Source organism: Amblyomma mixtum, chromosome 5 (genome assembly GCF_055824585.1).
Source record: "Amblyomma mixtum isolate Tamu chromosome 5, ASM5582458v1, whole genome shotgun sequence".
NCBI classification, from domain to species: domain Eukaryota; kingdom Metazoa; phylum Arthropoda; class Arachnida; order Ixodida; family Ixodidae; genus Amblyomma; species Amblyomma mixtum.
In genome coordinates, this window is record NC_143016.1 from 61,625,784 (window position 1) to 61,647,456 (window position 21,673).

The 21,673-nt window shown below is 47.6% G+C and overlaps 1 protein-coding gene and 1 non-coding gene across 2 annotated transcripts in view; both read right to left on the reverse strand.

Annotated features, from left to right (window-relative positions):
- LOC149342404 (solute carrier family 22 member 3-like) overlaps positions 1-10,731 on the reverse strand; it is a 49,657-nt gene extending 38,926 nt beyond the window's left edge. Inside the window, exons 1-2 of the mRNA XM_089544688.1 lie at positions 9,256-10,731; positions 7,579-7,682 (exon numbers count right to left, since the gene is read on the reverse strand). Coding sequence (XP_089400814.1) covers positions 7,579-7,682; positions 9,256-9,630 — 479 coding nt within the window. The 5' untranslated portion in view covers positions 9,631-10,731. The remainder of the gene's footprint in view (positions 1-7,578; positions 7,683-9,255) is intronic.
- Positions 10,732-12,854: 2,123 nt separating this feature from the next.
- On the reverse strand, positions 12,855-12,926 carry TRNAS-GCU (transfer RNA serine (anticodon GCU)). Its single transcript has one exon. It is a non-coding gene; the product is annotated as a tRNA-Ser (tRNA).
- Between the last annotated feature and the right edge of the window lie 8,747 nt (positions 12,927-21,673).

Below are 21,673 nucleotides of genomic sequence, written 5' to 3' on the forward strand. Positions count from 1 at the left end.
AGAGTTTTAGTACTTACAAATAAGATCTTGCAGGCGGTACGAACAGCGTCGGAGCTCTCCTAATATATGAGCGTGGCTTTTCGCGTGCACAGACTATGAACGGTGCTAGCTCGAGTGTGCATGCATTTTCGTCGTGTTGGTCGTGCACGTGGTTGGGCTCCGCCGTGGAGTCAAGAATGTCTTATTGTGATGCGTCGCGCGGTTCCAAGACGAGCAGTGGAGACGATGGTGCGGGGGGGGGGGGGGGGGGGTGGAGGGGTTGGCTGGAGGGGATAGTCATTTTCCTTTACACAGGTTTTGTGGTTCCGAGAAAAGTCCTCGAGCTCAAAGGTGGAAACAGGGAGATCGTGGAAGGGTGCACGAACAGCGAAGCGCGTAGCTGCGCGCGAGGGAAAATAGCTTTGAGGAAGTGACAACCAAAAAGAAAAAAAAGCGCTTCGCGGGGTGAGGGGTTAGCCCGCTACCTAAAAAAAGGACGCGGCCGGGAGAACAGGTGGGGAGATATGGGAAGACTTGAAAGAGAGAGGGAAAGGGTCCAAAACACGTGAAAAGGGTTTGGAATTTTTGGAGAACGAGTCACATGGCCACAGGCAGTACGGAAAGCAATACCTACAAGGAACAAGTGGATGGGAAACACGGAAGCGTCAAAGTATTGCTACAAAGCTGCAGCAAAAGCCCGAAAATTTTGAAGTGAAAAACTTGCAGCTTCAAGATGAATTTCGCCAAAACGACTTCAGACACTCGCGTATTTTGTGGGGCCGTATGATGTGGCTTCTGTTAGTTCAAGATAGCTTAAAATGTTACCACATAATAACAAAAATATAAAGCAAAAAAATATCCGAGCAAAATGCGCGCTCTTTCATAGTTTCATGTACAGTACATACGCCAAACAAGCTAAGTTAACATGCGTCTAACGCCAGTTGTCAGTCCATTTATTCAGTGGTCGTCGAAGAATCCTCAAATTGTTTGTTGGTGTGGAAGTTTCGCGCAAAAAAAAGCAAAAACAAACAAAGGCATGTTGAATTGTGGTTCGCAACTACTTTCGATGGTTTTCATCAATAAAGTTCATGTTCGAAAGAAAAAAAAAACTTGCGAGTAAATATGCAAGGACGTGAGCAAGAGCTATATTGCCCCCAATGCAAATTACGCAACAGAAGAATAAAATGGTCAAAAACAACAATTTCCAACACTACGATTTGCAGAAAAGGAAGGAAATAGTAAATCAGAAAACACGGGAAAGGCGCGATCACAGGGCACGAGGTAGGGAAGCGTAAGAATCGCTTAGCACGTGTCCGCGTGCGTTTATGAAGCACCCGCCTAATATTTCACGAGCGCAACGCATAATTCGAAATTACGAGGCGACTGCTTCGTTTCTGGACGTTGCCAAAACTGAGCACAATTTCGGTTTAGCGTATGCACTTGCGCTAATCTATTACGTTTGTATCGCGATCTCCATGAAGCAGACACCAGCTGCGCACTGCGGCAGTGAATTCCTAGAGCGAATAAAAAAAGTGATTTTTTTATTCCAGAAATTTAATCAAATCAAACATATTTGATTTTTGTTGAAGGCGCCTGTTGACAATTTTTGTTGAAGGCGTCTCGGGTGTAATCAGAACGTTAATTCTGATCAACAGGACTTCGATCGCAATTCTCCTAAACGTATTATTGCTGCTCACTGCGCAACCAGAGTGCAGATTTTCCAACGGAATCATGGGTAGCTTTGCTCACAAACTGCAAAAGTGTTCGGTTAAAATATAATAATAAATAAAACCAAATCTTTGAACTCGCATGTTTTAGCGCGTTCGAAAATTATGAACTGCCGATATGGTACTCGACAATAAAAATAATTTTGAACCCATTTTAATGGATGACACAATGTTTACCAATGTTTGCCAGTATACTTTGAACACTGGATAAGCGGTGGCAATCCTAGGCCAATATAGCCAGCTCCCGGAAATGGCATAGCCAATTCTGGCAAAGAGTGGAACAACACTGGCTAACATGGCCCATGATAGCCAGGATTCGATGATGGCACAGCCAGCAATGGCAAACAATGGGGCAATCCTGGCTAACCTGGCCCATGATAGCCAGGATCTAATTACGGCTCAGCCAATACTGGTAAAGCGACGGACAACCAGGGCCATTGTTGGATGTGCTAAGGAGTGGCACAACCAATATCGGATGCTCACTGGCAACTCTGGGCCTAGTTAGGGCCACGCTTTGCCATTGGATTTCCAATATTGGCCCGCTGCCGTGTGCTACCTGGGTACATACATACATACATACATACATACATACATACATACATACATACATACATACATACATACATACATACATACATACATACATACATACATACATACATACATACATACATACATACATACATACATACATACATACATACATACATACATACATACATACATACATACATACATACATACATACATACATACATACATACATACATACATACATACATACATACATGCATGCATACATACATACATACATACATACATACATACATACATACATACATACATACATACATACACACACACACACACACACATACATACATACATACATACATACATACATACATACATACATACATACATACATACATACGTGCATGCATGCATACATACATACATACATTGTGGGGACGCCTTCGTCCCCTGCGTTCACTGTACCGCATTGCGCCCCCTACTGTAGTTAGCTCCTCCGAAACACGCTCTTCTCAGTTTTGGTTACTTTAACTAACAGGGGAGGGCGCTCGCGTCGTAGCGACACCAGCGCCACGGATGGCGTTTTGCTGCGCGCGCGCGAGGGAGAGCTGGCTCTCTTCTCCCTGGGATCGGGAAGCGACCGGACGTTTCGCTCGCAGCTCCGCTCTTCGTCGACGGGCGCCTCTTGGTCGGAACTTGCTCCCGCCGAGCACGTCCCGCTCGGCCTCGGAGTTCTTCCCTCTGCCCTACCGTGGGCGAACGTTCGCTCGTAACCGTGCTGGTGAGTCGGACTTCCTCGATTCCTCAGTGTATTTTGTTGCTAGCTGGCGTTATTGTTGTTATAGCAATAAATGCCTTGTTTGTGTCAGCCAGTGTGTCGTTCCTTTGTTCCCGCAGAGCAAGGCCCGCCGTGGTCGGCGTGCGCTCGGTAGCGTACGCGACCACGGGGTGGGGTCCGCGCGGTTTTGAACTATGTCAGCCGCGGTAAAACGGGGAGAACGTGTTTATCTCCCCGATTTAAACCCCACATCTGGCAGCCCAACGTGGGGCCTGCTCTTGGAACATTGGAAGATAGTCTGTTCGGTTCGAAGAACGCTCTTTGTCCGGACTTGACAAGTGGTAGGCCTAGTGTGAATTTTGATCGCTAGGACCAGCGGCATGCTTTCTTGAGTGCGAGGTGTATTGCGCTGCAGCATGTTTGAACTTTTCAACGTGCTCAGCGTGTTTTTTTGTGAAGTTTTTTTCCTGGAGTTTCTTCAAGAACCACTTGGTCCGCATCGAGGGAGCGCGAGGCCTAGCGCCCGCGGAGTTGCCGAGCCCGAAGCGAGTGAGTACGGAAGCCGCGTGGGTGGTCCGAGTTTTCTCGCTGTCTCTTTTTCGACTCTGGGAGTCGCGGCTCCGGGAGCCGGGTGGCCTGGGGCCACGGGTGCCACTACGAGCTCGCTGGTATTGCAGCTCGGCACCGGGCGTTCCGACACCGTCCGATACGGTGGGCGCCAATCGCTCAGAAGCTGCTTTTTGCAGTGAGCGGGGAGGACCACCCCACAAAGCTGATGTCTCCTCACGGCTGCGCGCACGAAACCCGTTTCGGGTCTTTCTTTTGTTGGGGGTCGTCGACCGTCACAGTGGTAGTGAGGCCTAAGGCTATTCATAGCTGCCTGCACCTTGTCAAAAGTGACACGACCACCGTACCGTGGTGTTGAGAGGGGGGCGCACTTTGCTGCCCCACCCGTTTTTTTAACCTCGCATGAACCGAGCATTCTCGTTCAACTCAAGAAAGGGGTTTGTTCACTCGAACTTTGCATTGCACAGCCGCCCGACACGTTTTGCTAGCGAGTTGAGCATTTGAGGACGAGGCCCTTGTGTACGCCGTTTCCCCTCCCGTGACCTACGTTAAAGGCATGCGGAGTGTGTTTCGGAAATTTTGCAGATCCAGTGTAGCCACTCCGGCGTGCTGTCCTGTGCACATCGTCTCGCTGCCGCCTGTTGCGACGGAGCGGCCTGTATCCTGTTCGCCGCATCCATCCGGGGCAGACGTGGCGAGAGCAGACAGCAGCCACTTCTGGCTGCTGTTACCCTGGCGACTACTGCAGAATCCTGGCCTGCAGTGGTCAACCGGCCCTACTCTTTGCGGGCCTGCGGACACGTAGTCCGCGGGCCATGCGAGTCGTCCCAGCGGAGACCTTCACGCCGCCTTCGGAATACCGCGGAAGACTGCGTGCACTCTGTCAGCGTGACCTCCGCTGCACGACCTGCCTCAAGTGCATGAAGACCAGGAGACTTCTCCATAGCATGCAACTTGCAGGCGCGTGGGTCTATTTAAGGTTGGGGGGATGTGGGGACGCCTTCGTCCCCTGCGTTCACTTTCCCGCATTGCACCCCCTACTGTAGTTAGCTCCTCCGAAACGCGCTCTTCTCAGTTTTGGTTACTTTAACTAACAGGGGAAGGCGCTCGCGTCGTAGCAACACCAGCGCCACGGATGGCGTTTTGCTGCGCGCGCGCGAGGGAGAGCTGGCTCTCTTCTCCCTGGGATCGGGAAGCGACCGGACGTTTCGCTCGCAGCTCCGCTCTTCGTCGACGGGCGCCTCTTGGTCGGAACTTGCTCCCGCCGAGCACGTCCCGCTCGGCCTCGGAGTTATTCCCTCTGCCCTACCGTGGGCGAACGTTCGCTCGTAACCGTGCTGGTGAGTCGGACTTCCTCGATTCCTCAGTGTATTTTGTTGCTAGCTGGCGTTATTGTTGTTATAGCAATAAATGCCTTGTTTGTGTCAGCCAGTGTGTCGTTCCTTTGTTCCCGCAGAGCAAGGCCCGCCGTGGTCGGCGTGCGCTCGGTAGCGTACGCGACCACGGGGTGGGGTCCGCGCGCTTTTGAACTGTCAGCCGCGGTAAAACGGGGAGAACGTGTTTATCTCCCCGATTTAAACCCCACAACACACACGCACACACACACGCACGCACACACGCACGCGCACGCGCGCACGCACGCACACGCACACACACGCGCACACACGCATACATACATACATACATACATACACACACACACATACATGCATACATACATACATACATACATACATACATACATACATACATACATACATACATACATACATACATACATACATACATACATACATACATACATACATATGCATACATACATACATACGCGCGCGCGCGCACACACTGATGACAAAGGGGCAATACAGTGCTGCACAACTATTGTCTAAAATGCACAGCTGTTCTTTAACGTTGGAGTCGACGACGGACAGAAAGTCTAGCAGCCTTTTTTTCGTTCGAGCATTGCTTGGAATGTGTTCAGAAAAGTATGTCTGTTTACTTCGGCTAAGCGTTGAGCAATCTAGGTACTTAAAGGGAAACTGAGGATCCAGATAGAAGTTGGCTTGTATCGACAGGGAACCACGTTCTAATCACAAATACAACACTCTCACCGGAAACGGAGCTTTTATAATCGTAGAAAACGCCAGCGAAAACGAAATATAGGTGTCGACATCGCCGGCCTATTTCACAAGTAAAATAAGCGCGTCGACATCGATATCTTTACACGGATCCCGGAGGCTTTCGTTAAGGACGTCACGAGTTTGAATCGACTGGCGGGAAGATTTTTAAATGAAATTTCGTTGGCAGTAAATGCGTCTTTTGCTGCCGGGGAAACTTCAATACAGGCGGAAAGAGCCAGAGAATCAATTTCCAGTTAGGGCAATAACTGGATGGCGTTCTCCTCAGTGTCCCTTTAATATGGAACACAAATACACTGAGTTGGCTTCTTGTCACCCCATCATTAGTTATTTCCATCCAAGAAGCCTGCAAGTTGCACATTGGACGCCGCAGTTTCTTTTACAGCCATAGTTGTATACGTATAAGCCACCGGACTTCGTCCGCCATTACCAGATCACGTGACCTGATGAAGCCCAAACGGCGTGCGGAAGCGTACGACGTTCTTTCATTCGTAGGCAACTCGAAGACGATCGGATGGAGTCGGGCTTCGGCTTGAAGGTTAGCGCTTGAGCCAGACATCCCTTTGGACCTCGTTTCGTGGCAAGAGAAGACAGATCGGTCTAACCGTTACAACGCGGAAGAAATGCAATGATGACTAAGTGAACTAGTTCGAAGAGCCCTGGCTACTGGCCCCTAAAGCACACCAAAGGTGCCGACGACAAGAACCAGAGGCGCGAGAGCACGGAGTTTTGGCCAAGCATCAACACCAACAAGGCCCGAAGGTGCGGTCTCGCGAAGCTGAGGCCATCGTGGCCGGTAGGCAGAATGCATGCGAGTTTTGACTGAGCCGAATTTCTTAACATTAAATATTATCAGCGTTTCAGCGATAGCTGTACCTTTAACCCTTTAACCAAACTTTATCATGATAGGGTCTTTCGATCAAAACGAACTAAATACATGTTATGTCACCAAAGACTAATACTAAATTTTAAAAAAAGGTTTTTTTTTTAGTTAAAAGAGCGGTTTCTTCGGTACAACACTGCGACTACAACACTCCGACCGGAATGACGTTTTCAACTTTCAAGAGCCATACGGCGTGTTGCATGGGACAGGCAGTTTCACTGAACGTTGCTCTTATACATAGCTCTAGCACAATTCTGTAATTCGCACTTAATGCCTCAAATCTATGCTGATATGGATAGCAGCAATGGCGAACAGCAGATCTCAAGATAAAGAGCCTAGCTGCAATAGTTAAAAATAATTATTGTGTTCAGTTAATTAACTTGATAAATAACATGCGCAAGCTGTTTATTGGTGACAGTACTGGTGACAGTACTGTGGGGAATAAAACGCACTTTCAAATCCAAAAACACGTTTTTAAAAAGTTACTTACAGTACTAGGGGAGACACCTTATATCTTTAGTCAATGCGCAAAAGACTCAACCATGGTGAAATTTGGTTACACCAACAAAGTAATCACATCTAGTGAACGTGAGAAAAACTCAGACATGATGAAGTTTGTTTAATTTAATAGCTCAGTGGTCGCTGCTTTTCGTCTCATCTTTTATGACGCTTCGGTTTTTTGTCTTTGCTTTTAACTTTTAAGGCGCTCGATGACACATTTTTCCACCACTATTAAACATTGCTACGAAAACTGTATGCGTTCACAAGTGCCTTGTAAAAGCCATGCAGTGGATCGCTTTGTTTCATTCTGAAAGCTTCGAAGTCCTGGCGCACCTGTCATAAGCATCTAATAAGGTCACACACCCTGCTATGAGCGTAACGATGTTTTTGTGTGCCCTGGAGTCAGACAACCAATGTGTTTTATGCGCCGCTACTCTGATTACCCCCTATACAAACACTCTGTTTACTCACCTGTCCGCGAGAAATCCCGACGTCACGTATCCAGCCATCGAGCCAATCCAGAAAGTCGTGTGCAGCACATACTGCTTCCAGCTGTCCCCGCAGACCCAGTCGTACTGCGGGCAGATGAGACGGTCTCTCTTAAAAGTCCTGCCTTTGTACTTCACATCGTCACCACAAAAGCCTATAAATACTTCTTCATGCTTTCGAAGATTTTACTTACTTATACAGGGTCTCTTCGTGCACATTTTCATAATCATCATAATCATTTCACACCTATCATAATCTACACCTGTTTGGTTTACTGTGGATACTAGGCCAAAAATATTATTTCAGCGAATATGATTGAACCTGTTTGTAAATGCATCCTGAAAGGTAGCTAGGCGAAAGCCGCTCCAGACTAAATATGCTTACCGTTTCCTCATTCTTGTGGTTTTATTGATACGTAGCATTTAGGGTCTTGTCTTGCAACTGCTGCAAACAGCTAACTGCTTCGTCAGCGCCACGTGTGCCCTCTTCCGCCCTGCTCATCTTATCACACAGCGTCACGGCCAAGCGCAGCTTTCCTTTCCTTCTCGTTTTCTTTGACTGGCTATCAAAACCAAAGCCACGAAATAAACCTCGTTCTTTTTGCTCCAGCCACCCGTCTCGTTTCGTTCTAGCGGGCTCCGCCGCCGACCCGTTGGCAGGCGTTTGTAACAGCAACAACCCCCCCCCCTCGGTTTCTCGGTGAAGAAATTCCCTGACTAGTAAATTTTTATATGATGTCATCAGGGTAACGTGAAACCACAGGAACCAATGAGAGAGCTTCGCCAAATTTGAAATTCCGAAGGACCCTCCAAAATACTGGGGTAGGTCGACCTCCAAAAAATTTGCCATTTGGCCCGCCCACAAAATTTGGCACTTGGCCCATCCACAAATTTGGCAGTTGGTTCACCCCACCCTAAAACTTGGCAGATGGCCTACCCAGAATATTTGTCAGTTTTACAAGGCACTTTCTTCAAGAATCGTTATACGAACGCAGGCGCGCACAAACACATGTTCTTGTATTTTCTACAAGCCGTAATCGCAATACTGCACTGAGGATTGCTCAAGCCTTGCCATATATCAGCGCGCTTAACTTCCTATGCATATATTCGTTCGCACAAATTTTCACTTTACTTATTTCCAGTACACAAATATGAAACTCCTGTATAGTAGCGTATGCGATATTTATCTATCATTATTCCTCATTCACAGTTTAGCGCCACTTACAAGTTACAGAATGCTGCGCTCGAGTCTCCAGTTAAGCGCATTCCGGTATTCCCCCAAAGCCCCACTGAAATCGTGGACCACTTCGCAGCTACTGGATGCATCTCCGAGTAGCAAGCTGTTGTTGCATCGATCCACTTTTTCTTTTCTTTTTTTAACCACACTCTGCCGGCGTTCTAGCGAGTAAAATGACCAGATATCTTAGACATTTTCATAGCTCCCCAAGCGCCTATTGACACACAAAGAGAACTGTCCCTGTTACTTTTGCTGTTCGTTAAGGCAGCATACCTAAACAACAACAGCTGTGCGGTACTGCACAGAAATGGAAAGATTCTCTGAAGCAATCCATGTACTGAAACATTAGCTACGTTATTTTTCTTCTTGTTTAAGTCCTTAATCAGCAATGTCAAGTACATGCGTGCGCGCCATTCATCTTACCTCTGTGGACATGGTCGCATAGAGGTCACCGTACTCGTAGTGCCACCCTTCCGGACATTGCTCTGTGGTCGTCCCATTAACGTCCACTGCACCGATGCCAAGTTCAAGGCGGCACGTCTGTCTGGACGCGATGACGGAACCGTTCCACGCGTAGTCGTCCCCTTCCGAGAAGTTAGTTGCGGCCCTCAAGCTCACAGCGTCGCTTTCAGACGCGGCGGTGGGACACCAGTAGTTCTCGGGCACGATGAGTATGAACACTTGGGCCATGTGGTTGAACGAGAAGTGCGCGGTGGCTGTCGTGAGAAACACCAGGGCCAGCGTGGTTTGGAAGCGGCCGAAGCCGCCGCTCTTCATCAGGGCACCGTCGAAATCCATGGCGCTAGTTGTTTGCAGAGTTCTTGCTGTTACTTCAGCCTTCAGGTACTTCAAGTATTAGCACTTCTACAGCCTACCGATGATGTTAAGCTTGAGAAAAAGAAGTTGTGGAAATGGAAACTGGCTGCAAAGGCGCGGAATTAATGCGCCGTAATAGGAAGAACCACGCTAACTGTGGTGGAGCGTGGAATTTGTAAAATTATCACAGCAGGCAAAGCACGTGATGTTATTGCTGCTGAATTTGGAAAATTTAATTTGCGGCTGTAAAACCTGACCGACAACCAATCTGCAGCCACGATGTGCAAGATACAATTATCTTTTCTTTGTACTTTTTCTGCACATCTGAAATCACTGTAGTACGTTCACTGGTATACACACTCGGTCGACTGACGTGACAGCTATACCGCAAGAGGCTTTCGGCAGAAAAAAAAAATAATACACTACGGGGCTTACAAACGAAGATAAGCTATCTACGTTAAGCGATACAACACGCAGCTGAGCAAAAAGAAAAATAAAAGACAGCTGCAATGCGACGATGGCTTAGTGGACGTCGACTTTGAATCCGAACAAAACTCTCCTGTTGTTCCCTGTCTCAAGATTGTCGGGAGTTTACGATGCCTTTGTTTGTCAACTACGCCTTGCACAAACACAGAGATTGCACATAGGCTTATACAGGCGGGGACTTTGGAGCCTATCGCGGTGGAAGGCTTAGCTTTAGCGAGAGCAGCAGCTGCTTCAGGTGTTCGGTCAATTCGACTTCAGTCGCTGGTTTCGGGTGGTACTGCAATGTAGACGCCGAATCCACTCGGAGGACCATGTAGATCCCGACGGGGGGAGCACGCCGTAGGCGGTCGTCCAGAGCGCAGCTCCCACGCGCTGCCTCTTGGCGTATCTTCACAGCAGTCTGTGGACTCACTCGGCCAAGACGCACCCTCTCCGCACGCAGTGCTTCCTCCGCGAGGGAGGGAAAGGTTGTAAACCGGGCCAGAAACAAAGAATTGAAAAAAAAAGACGTCGTCGGCTGCCGAACGCCTGGCACTTATCTGGGCCCCGGGCTGCGCGTATAAAGGCTGTGCAGAAAGCTCGCGTTTGACACTGCTTGTCTGATATGAGAAGCGGAAATGGCGAAGGCACACGACTCACCTCTAAAGCTGAGCGTACGCAAACACACTTCCTTAAAAGAAAGAAAGAAAAAGTTATCGCGCTGCTGCAGCGGCATGTTGGTTCGTATTTTTTGCGATCTTTTAAGGTGTTGTGGCACCGTTGTGCGGAGCATCCACTAATGGTGCGTCCACTAACGTGCGCCCTACCATGTGAGGGTCATATATTTACCTGCACTTCTTTCTCTTTTTGCCTCCTCCATCCCTTCGCTGAAGGTGTGGTGCATGTGCCCACCCAGGCTGAGATAGTTAGCATGGCTCTCTCATTCCTTGTGGAAGCGGCTGCGTGGGTCAGCGGTTATGGTGCTCAGCTGTCGGCCCGAAAGACGTGGGTTCGATCCCGGCCACTATATATGGTCGTATTTCGATGGTAGCCAAATGTTACAGAGGCCCGTGTGTTGCGCGATGTCAGTGCACGTCAAAGATAACCAGGTGGTCAAAATTATTCCGGAGCCATCCACTACGGCACATCTTCCTCCTCCTTCTTTCACTCCCACCGTCATCCTTTCCCTAACGGTGCTGTTGAGGTGTCAACTTAGAAGCGAGGAAGTTACTGCGCCAATTCTTTTCCTAAAAAAAAAGCCACTTTTTTTTTGCCGATGGACGGAAATTTTTCCCAGGAAGGGTACTAATGCTCACGCATTAAAGAAACTGAGCATTGTGTGCAATCGATGTGTTAAGCCGGTTCTGTTGTTTCCGCTTTGATATGACCTATTCCCCACTTAAAGTAGGTATTTTTTTAGCGGCAGACTGGCAGCGCCACAGGTACTGCAGCTGACGGCTATCCTAGGTGCTCAAAATTAATTCGGAGCCCTCCTGTACGTCGATCCTCATAACCTCAGGTGTTGCTTCGGTACGTTAAGCCCCACATGCCATTCCCCGTCTTCTTTCTTCGATGAAAACTTAATCCTCAAGCAGCTTGCTCGCGAATCATGCAGCAAATGGCGATTTGGGCTGCAAGGATTGTGCTTCGCCTCACTTACTCCAGGGTCATATTTCTAGACCTAGGTTTATGTGAATTTCATAGCCTCCGCAAGGCCAGTGGATATCTGTTGTCGCTATCTCTTTCGCCATCATATTATACTGCCGTTTTATTGCAACCGTCACGATTTCTGCTACGAAAGGAGCTGAAATCTTGGTTTAACGACAAGACCACGCGGATGTAGCTTCGCAGCTCGAGAGAAATGTGTTGTAACGGTTTTGGTGTGTGCATCATCGAGCAATTTCCTGAATTCCAACTTAAAGGAACACCGGAAGCAACTCTTTCCAACCTTTGTCCGCGGTAAAAATCGATTATGTGGCTCTTTCTGCGTTTTTCAATGCTTGCCCAGCAGTAAAAAACACATTTATTGCTGATAACATTGCGTTTAAGAACTTTATCGACACTCCATTCAAACTAGTGGCGTCTACACCGAGACGAACTTCGTGTTCACCGTTTTGAAGGGAATGGCGCTATATCCTAGCCTATGGGGCCCGCGTAGAAAAACTGTCCACACATCGCAGTACATCTGCGAATCAGCCGACTGTGGCGACATCTGTATTTTTTAATCCCATATCGTTATATGGCCCTGTCGCATCAGCAAGAAGGGCCCGCAAATTTTTCCGCGCGATTACGTCGTTCTCTGAAGATAAGTGTGTGAAAGTGGGGTTGCGACAATTAATGTGTGATAAAATGTTGCCGCGGGAAAAAAATTGGTTGATGAGGTGTGGTTAGGTAATTAATTAAACGCGAAAAAATACACTTAGACGTTAAAATAGCCAGGGACGTCGATATATTACATGGACGTCAGAACAGACACGGACGTCGATATAGTGTGTGGACGTTTTGCTTTCGGATTGCTCCAATGTGGGATGCCACAGTGATCTCAAAGTTTTTTTCTAGCCTTTCCTAGCTTATGAATGCTTGGTTTGGTTTATTGGGGTTTAGCGTCCCGAAGCAACTCAGGCTATGAGGGACGCCATAGTGAAGGGCTCCGGAAATTTCGACCACCTAGGGTTCTTTAACGTGCACTGACATCGCGCAGCACATGGGCCTCTAAAATTTCGCCTTCATCGAAAGTCGACCGCCGCGGCCGGGATCGAACCCGGGTCTTTCGGGTCAGCAGCCGAGCGCTGTAACCACTGAGCCACCGCGGCGAGAAGCTTATGAATGCTCCGTTTTCAGTGAAAGTAGAGTATATGTCGTTATAGGGCGGTAATCTATTTCGGTGCAGGACAACTTCTAGTCGTTCTCCCTGTCCCTTAAGTTCGCATTGGAGTACCGGCCAACCAAGAGCCAACACTGCGTTAGTGACAATTGTAAACAGTTTTCTGCATGCGTCCACTGTCCTTACAATAACCTATGAAAAGTATTTTTTAAAGTTTAGTTAGGATATCAATGACTCTTAAATGGAAAGAAAGACGAATCAAAGGATAACTAAAAGTTAAGGGAAATAAACGAGTAAAATGAACAGGAAGCAAAAGAGAACATATAAGCACAAATGAAGCGTAAGCAACGTAGCGTGCTCATAGTTCCGATAAATGGCATCTTCGCTCACTGCCCACCTTAACAGAGTGTAACGGAAGAGCAGCTGACTGGCTTTACTCATCTTTAACCGGAGGACAGGTTCGAAGTGTCTTGGCTTCTCAGAAATGCCTGGTGTTCAACTGACATAAGGACCAGGAGGAGGACTCCAGAGCAGGACAGAAGCAGGGCAAGTATGTTATAGTTTCTTAACATCGCAACTTTCCCACACAGAAGTATCTGTCATTCCTCTCATATAGTAACAGGTTCTTTTTTTTTTTTCTAAACGAAACATTCAAATCAAAACATAGAATGCGCAGCGAAGTTTCATCGCAGCACGAGAGCTGGCAGGGGACATGGTATGGATGTAGTATGGCGATATGGTTAAAAGTTCGTAACTCGCCAACATCCAACTTGCAGTGTTGGGACGACTTTCAACTTTCATTTGTATTTCCTGAAACTTCGAATTTGAGAGTTACAATTTCAACGTTCAAGCAAAGTTTTCAACTGTGGGAAGATGGCACAACCTTCGTAATGGTGATCAGATGTCCCATAATTCTTATCTACATCATACAAAATTGGCCCTAAAGTTTCACTAGATGATGCTAAGTAGTTGCACTTTATTTAGCTTCAGAGAGCTAATAATGATAGCAACGCACCCGAAGTGCAGCTTTGTGGGCAGACTTGCAAAGCAGATTTCCAACATCCCTAGTTACAAAACGTCTGCCCGGCATTCGCTAATATCACATTCAATGCGACGCAGCTGGCTTCCAAGGTCAACTAACTAGTCTTTTAGTTTATTCGGTGTACTAACACAGATTAACGTCAAAAATAAAAAGCGACCGAGCAGTCCCTGCATGAGAGCAATGCCGTCCTGAAACTTTGAGCGTTGACCGCAGTTTTGTCCTCAGCCGATGTAAATTTCACTGTAAGGGGATCAAAAGTAGTTTTGAAGTAAACATGCCGATCGCAAAAGTCCACGCATTTTTAACGGTAAGCATCTGAAACAGTTCGAAAGCTCGTACACACACACAACCATGAATGCGAGAGGATTCTGCTCTTCTTTAGTGTGCAAAATATTACTTGTGCGAAAGACAACCCACAGCGCTGTTCCATACTGTGAACATTACCGTATATAGTTCTCGCTGTTGCCGATCCCTGCAATGTAGTTCTTGCCGAAGAAACAGGAGGAAACGCAGCAGAAGATATAATTGTCACATCCCTTTATTAGGGCTGAAAAAAAAATAAATAGTCGACGCTTAAAACACCGATTGAGGCGCGGCAGTGATCTTCACACATGGTTGCGATTTGTATACAGAACGTAATAGCGGTGGTCTCTTAAAGAAATATGTTAATAAAGAAATATGCTGGAACAACGGGACCATGGCTACTGGAAAGCCAGAATAACTGGTTCTCATTGGGAGAGTTATTTTTCCTGCAGTGTATCAAATGAGATATTGAAAATGATGATTTAATGCTGTCTCGAGAATTATTATATGTGTAGCGGCAGCGGCCGAACTTTCAGGCGAGCTATAGCTTTAGCGTTTTCATTCGCACATCTTTGGGTGGATTTTTGTTTGCTATGTTCTGTGCGCCGATTTTTGTCCGCAGCAGGTTCAGCTCATAACGGCGCGAAGGACACTCTCGTTTTCAAACGTGTATCCGCGAACCGCATCTTTTAGCAGCCCGAAAAGGTGAAAATCAGATGGTTCCAAGTCATGCAAGGAGAATGGGGAATTACAGTACAGCTAAATTAGACAATCGATTATTTTGTTTTCAAAAAAAGGAATAACAAAAAAAACGATCGTCAAACACCGACGCCATTTTTTTTGGCGTGGTACAGTGGCGCCATCTCTGGGACGGAAGTGAAAGAGAGCATATGTACGCGGGACGCATCATGCTGGCCTGTGAAATTTTAGCGCATTATGTTTTTCTGAGAGGGACAGTTTCATTCGAGTGGTGGGAAAATTTTAAATCGGATTTTCTCCCTCGTAAATTAATCTTTTGCTGCCTCAAAATACATATCACCCCCGGAAAGAGCCAGGAAATCAGTTTTTAGTGAGAACAATGATTGGATCAATAACTGGAACAATAAGACTCGCCCTAAGCTCTAACTACCACTTAAAACGCTAGCACGTTAATAGTTGAGTTGAGTTGTTTTAAGCTACAGTTGGAATTAGCCTTGCTTATTCTGCCGGCAATTGCTCCACCGTAGCGTCACTTATATGCTAATAATGTCCTAAAACCGGTCAGGTCTGCCCCGCTATGCACACAGTCGCTTATAATAGAACATAGGCCACTCCCGCAGTCACTATCTATGCACACATTCACTCACAGCACAAGACTATCCACTCCAGAAGACACTGTCTATAAACATATTCAGTCACAGTAGAACATAGTCCATTGCAGAGCCACCATCCATGCACACACTCACTCACAGAATAACATAGACCACTCCAGAAGGCACCATCTACGCACACATTAAATCACAGAAGACCATGGACCGTTACTTTAACCGTGGTAACCACGGCCGTGAACGTGATTTTCACGAAGATAGTGCGCAATCTTCCTGATAATTCAATGTTATGTCATAAATGACACATTGGTGCAGTTGAAGCAAAGGCCAATGACAGTCAGAATGGTTTTCATTTAACGCCTGAAAAAAAAAAAGAAACGACAGGAGAAAAGGCTGACGGGAGGCCCCCTAGACAGGTATGAGAATACCAACTGCCGAAAGACAATAAAAATTATGGGGCTGTAAATAAAGGGTACTGATAAAGAGACTTCACAAGCTTGTTTGCGGATTCCTGAGCTGCCTAACGACCTAATTGCCTCCGTATGGTGGCTGGCCCGTCAAGGCAGAAGCTTGGTTGTTAATGTTTCTTTTTACATTAAGTGCGCCTACCGCAAAAGCGTGTCGGCTTCTTCCACGCCCATTCCTAACCTTGAACATTTCCACAGCTGTCTGGCGTACGTGAGATCGCTAAATCTGAGAAATTCTTTGTGGCCTAGCGATCTTCTTGGCTCATTCATGTGTTTCTATCTCGCCATGCTCGCGGATTATCTGCATACTGAAAATTCAATTAGAGAAGTTCATAGGTCTAATGTATCCCTGTATTCTCTGTATAAGTCTCCTAATAGCCTGATACGAGTCTGAATCATCCTGAGAGGAAGCCACATGTACAATTTCAGTGCATGTTTTAGCTGTACAGTTCAGAGCTGATGTACAGTTCAGATATCATCAGTTCGACGTCCCTTCACAGCTCCGGAGCAAATCAGGCTGCGAGAAATTAATCATTCTGTTTTTACTGCATGCCAACCTCCTTATCCTTCAGGAGCGCAATCTGCTCTCCTACGCTCTATTTGACTCAGGGGCACGTAATCCAGCACAAAGCTTTATTAGGGCTCGGTAAGTGGGCTTTTACCGCGGCGTAACTAATCACTGACCAATAAACACAACTGTTTCGTCCGAGTCCCTTTTCCCAAACAATTCATCCCGTAAAAGCCCAGCGCCATGCAGAGGTAAATCTTGTAGCCATTACAAAACCGATGGGCACCTGGCAACACTGGGGATCAAACCCAGCACTTCTGGAAAGCGAGGCGGATTCACTACCGCAAGATACCTTTGTTTGTTTTTTTCTTTATTGTCCTCCGCATGCTCTGGGCGCTTTCAGCGCATACACGTTACATGTCGTGACGACTTTCAGGGAAAACACCACATTATGCGTCCGCCTGACTCGCAATGGAAGTTATACATTGCCCGCAGCGCGTTATGGATCAATAATCTGGATTCGCTGTAGCGCATTATGGATCAGTAATCTGGATTCGCTGTACCAGCGCATAAATTATGCTGCGCGCATGGCGTTGTCCCTGCGCGTACGAATAACGGCGAAAAGTCATGCGTCGTGAACTTTTCAGCATGTCATCGATCTTCCCGTGCCTCATTACACCAAGCCGTCGCCAAGGCTTGGAGCTCTCCGCCAAGAAGAATATTGATCTTCTCTACCCCTAAAAAAATGTCGATGGATGGAGCGATCTTTTGTTCTCGAGCTGTAAATACGAGAACACATCGCATGTTTACACGTCGTCTCCATTGTCCTGACCTCCCACAAAGCACACGCAGTATGTGTTTTCAATTCACGGCGTGCACGAGCTGTCAAGAGCAGGCGGCATCCATGACCTTTGCGAAGTGCTCAGAATAGCTAGTTGTAGACATTTCAAGGAGGTTCAAGATAACAACAAGTCAATAGGCCTGTTTCCTCAGGAAATGTATACACTCGTCGTCACTTAATGCGCTCAAAGCACCCTTTTAGCATTCTTGAGCACCAGATACAGATTACAAGGGCAAATACGGATGATTCGAGGCGAATTACTAGCCTGGCTAGCTCGTGCACAGCATCCTCGTCTAAAAATACATGCTTAACCTAAGACGCTCCCCGCATGACCGTACACGTGGGTGATTCTGTTCTTAACAGTGATGAGAGCCTCGACGCTCGAAATGTTGGGATCTGCAGCTTTATCAGCGCAGGGAAACGCCTGGCAGGCTGACGTCCGATTTAATAATCGTGACTTTATAAAGAGTAAAAAGTAGAAGGACTGCGAGAGGCCACGGATTCGACGCACGGGCTGTTATATGAGTCCAGAGTTCGAACAAAACGACCTTCTTTATACAAACTCACAGAAGAGTAGCTGTGCGCGTCGTGTGGTTTGGTATCGATAACCGCCTCCATCATGACATCCATCAATTACGCTTCAATCATAAAGTTAGGTTACGAAAACGTTGCGAAGAGTTCCTTGTAACTCAAGGATATTCTCTTTTCAAACCATTTGTTTCGCTTTCAAGAACTTAGCGGAATGAAAGCATAGACGTGTGGGCTTCCCGCATATTGAATAAGAACTGGCTCAGGTAGGCACATAGAATAGTGACCACCGTGTATATATTGTTCCGCAATGAAAGCTTCTGAGCCGAGGGTTTTGCGGAACTGAAAGGACTGTCGTCAGAGCGTGGAAGGAAGTATCGATTACAAATAAGCACCTTTTACGTTGTGAATGCCGGCCAAGTATGCACGAATTGAACGCCTGGAATGTTACTAGTGAGCCCACTCAAGCTCATTTCTGCGTAAAATAGGTTGAGCACACTTTAACTCTCCCTCTACTGTTATCCAGGCTCTTACTGTGCCTGCATCGTAAACAGAAAGGAGGGATGACGCTGCGGACAAACACATTCTTCCTTGAGCGAAGCTTGCAGAGAAACAAGGCCCCTTTGCTTTCCCCTTCACTTGCCTCAGATACGTCCCTGCGTAGAGAAATCACGAGGTCAGTGCACTCAGTGAGAAGTGAAAGACTGATGAAGTAAGTTCTCCTAGCTGGAATATTTTTGGAGCGCACATGCGTCAAGATAACAGTTCGCCCTTTGTCTCCATTCATCACATGCCTCTCAAATGAACAGAGGCGCGCAAATATTTCGCAGCTCCCGACGCGGCAAGCAGCTGTCGGCGGCGCCGCACGCCGTTGCAGCATGTAGCATACACACATGGGGTGCTTGGTTTCTCTGCTGAACAAAGAGAAGGCGGTAGATAGGGTTGCGCCGGCGGCGAATGTAGATAGGCCGTCCGTAACGCTGTTTTGCTTTAAGGAGATAACCTCCTCAGGCGGGAAATTACAACCCCCCCTTCGAAAGTCCTGTTTGCGGAGCGAAGCCAGGCTACTTTAGTGTATGAATGCAGCAGGATATCAGCACGTGTGGTGCTCCGGTCTTTCGCTTTTTGAACTCTGCCCTACGTGGAAAGACGTGAAATGCTACAAACGTTGTCACTTGAGTGTCGCACCGAGGGGAGATGGCTCGCGAACGCATGGCAGTCAAAGCCGCTTTCACTCGAACCCGCAACGAAATGCGTAGTAGCCCCTCTAAATGCGGCCATATATGAGAGACAGTTGAAAGGACAACGGTAGAACCGCGATGCCGACGGGCGGGGTACACCAAAGTTGCGCAGAAAGACGGGAAATGAGCTGTGAAATGCGTATAAACATGCACTACCGCATCCACGCGCAAAACACACACACACACACACACACACACACACACACACACACACACACACACACACACACACACACACACACACACACACACACACACAAGAAAAATGGTTTTATGGGTTGTTAGCAATACCGGAATTCGAGCTTAGTATATCCTGCCCACGGGTTGGATGTTCCATACGGCGACCGCTGTGTTTGAACGTACTGCTATAAGAAATCCATGCAAAGCCGGAGAAGGGACCAGGCGGCGCCTTTTCATGGTACAGCCGAGCTCCAGGTCGGAAGAGTGCCGCTATTACAAACAGCTAGTTTTGCTGGCAGCACCAGGATTCAAATGTATGCGTAATAATCAAAGGAAGGGCGTCTGCATCCTAAGGCACCGCTAAGGTATTTATGCGGAAGCAACGGTCTCTGTAACGCTAAGAGGCACGGACTATGCGCCGAGATATAATTTCAATTACAATCAACACGTCATTGCCGAAGGTTCTATGACGCTCGGCTCTAAATCTCACAGCTGACTAATCCGAATTCTACAGGAGTCAGGAATAACCTGCGGACGAGTAAACGACGGCGGACTGATGCTTTCTTTTTTTGGTCTTATGGACGTGTGAAAAGTGCACGCTGCTCAAGTGTCACCGACAAACTATTTACTGACGACTTCGAGAAGACCAAATGCGCGCCTTGCGCCAACATATACGTTCTGCATGCTGACAGCGCTCTCAGAGAGAGCTGGTTGGAATACATGCATGGACAGAAGGGGACGACTCCGTCACCTCCTGCTTCAGTTTGATGGCCTTTCTGGTCCTTCTTTATTGCAGACCGACGGCTGGACGGTGGCTACTAAGCTCGTCGCCGCAGCCGGGTAAACGTGAGGAAGGTAACAAGGGGGGGGGGGGGGGGGGGGGGGGATGAGCGGAATGGGGCTGTTTTTACAACCCACCAGACGGAACTGCCGCTTATTTGTGCTCTTTCGCGGCCGCCTCGCGTACAAGCGCTTATCTACCTCCGCCCTGCCAGACGGCTCATTCTGGTTATACCGTCATTTTATGCGTCTCGGTTTCGCCAAGTTCCTCTCCCCCGCGGTCACTGTATGGCGCCGCGAATTTAAAAGCAAAAAAAAAAAAAAAAAACAGGGGAATCCACACACTAAGATGAAGTGAGATGCAGTAGGTGGAGAAACAGGAGCGAAGCAAACACAATAAACGCCGACTCACTGGGCGAGCGCGTACGGAAGCTGCTGGGCGAAACAGGGGCCAGACAGTGCACGCCGTGAATTCAAAGTAGTCCCAACCCGTTCACTGCTCTTACGCGTGGCACGATTTCCCACGCGCTCTTCTCCCTGGCGAGACGCGATGTGACCGTTGGGTGAATGAACCGTGTGCTCCCTGATGCTGTGTGTCGGCCGCAGCTTTTGCCCCGACGTGAAGACATCGCGGATGTCCTGGCTACTGGGTCCGGCACAAGAGCCGGCAACCATAACTCTCTTTCTTCCCTTTTCGGCATTTTCTTCCGATTAGTTTACGTCTTTTTTGACTGCTTTTGCCGCGGGATATAGGTAGCTTCTGAATTAAGTCACTGAAAATGAAATGTCCGTGATATCCCGTTTCTTGTTTACTAGTAGAGATGCGGAGCGCACTTTAGCGCGTTTCTTTGCGCTAGTTCACGCTGGCATTTATCACGTCTCCTTCTGTAGCAGCTGAGCCTTTTCGTTCGCTGGTAATCAAGAATTTAGAAACAATACACGGGGAAAAACCCGCCGTGGCGGCCCAGGGATTAGGGCGCTCGACTAATAAGCTGGAGTTCCCGGGTTTGAACCCAACCGCGGCGGCCGCGTTTCGATGGAGGTGGAACGCGGAAGTGCACGTTAAAGATCCCCAGGTGGTCGAAATTATTCGGCAGCCCTCCACTACGGCAGCTCTTTCTTCCTTTCTTCTTTCATTCCCAACTTTTTCCCTTACCTTACGGCGCGGTTCGGGTGCCCACCGATATGTAAGAACAGTTACTGTGTCATTTTCCTTCGTAAAAAAAAAAGACGGTTTTACTTTTTTTTCTTGGGAAACAACGTTCAGCACATGTTTGGTTCGTTTGGTTTATTGGGGTTTAACGTCCCAAAGCAACTCAGGCTATCAGAGACGCCGTAGTGAAGGGTAATAAGGGAGTAATTACTCATTGACATCCACCCGAGCGCAGCCATACGGCTACAAAGGAAAGCTATACAGCTTTCTCAGTGCGCGCCACCTCCACCTTGGGGGATTCCCCTAAACATTTGACCAACATAGTGAAGGGCTCCGGAAATTTCGACGCGTCTTCAAAAATAAGATAAAGGCTGTCGTCGATCGTG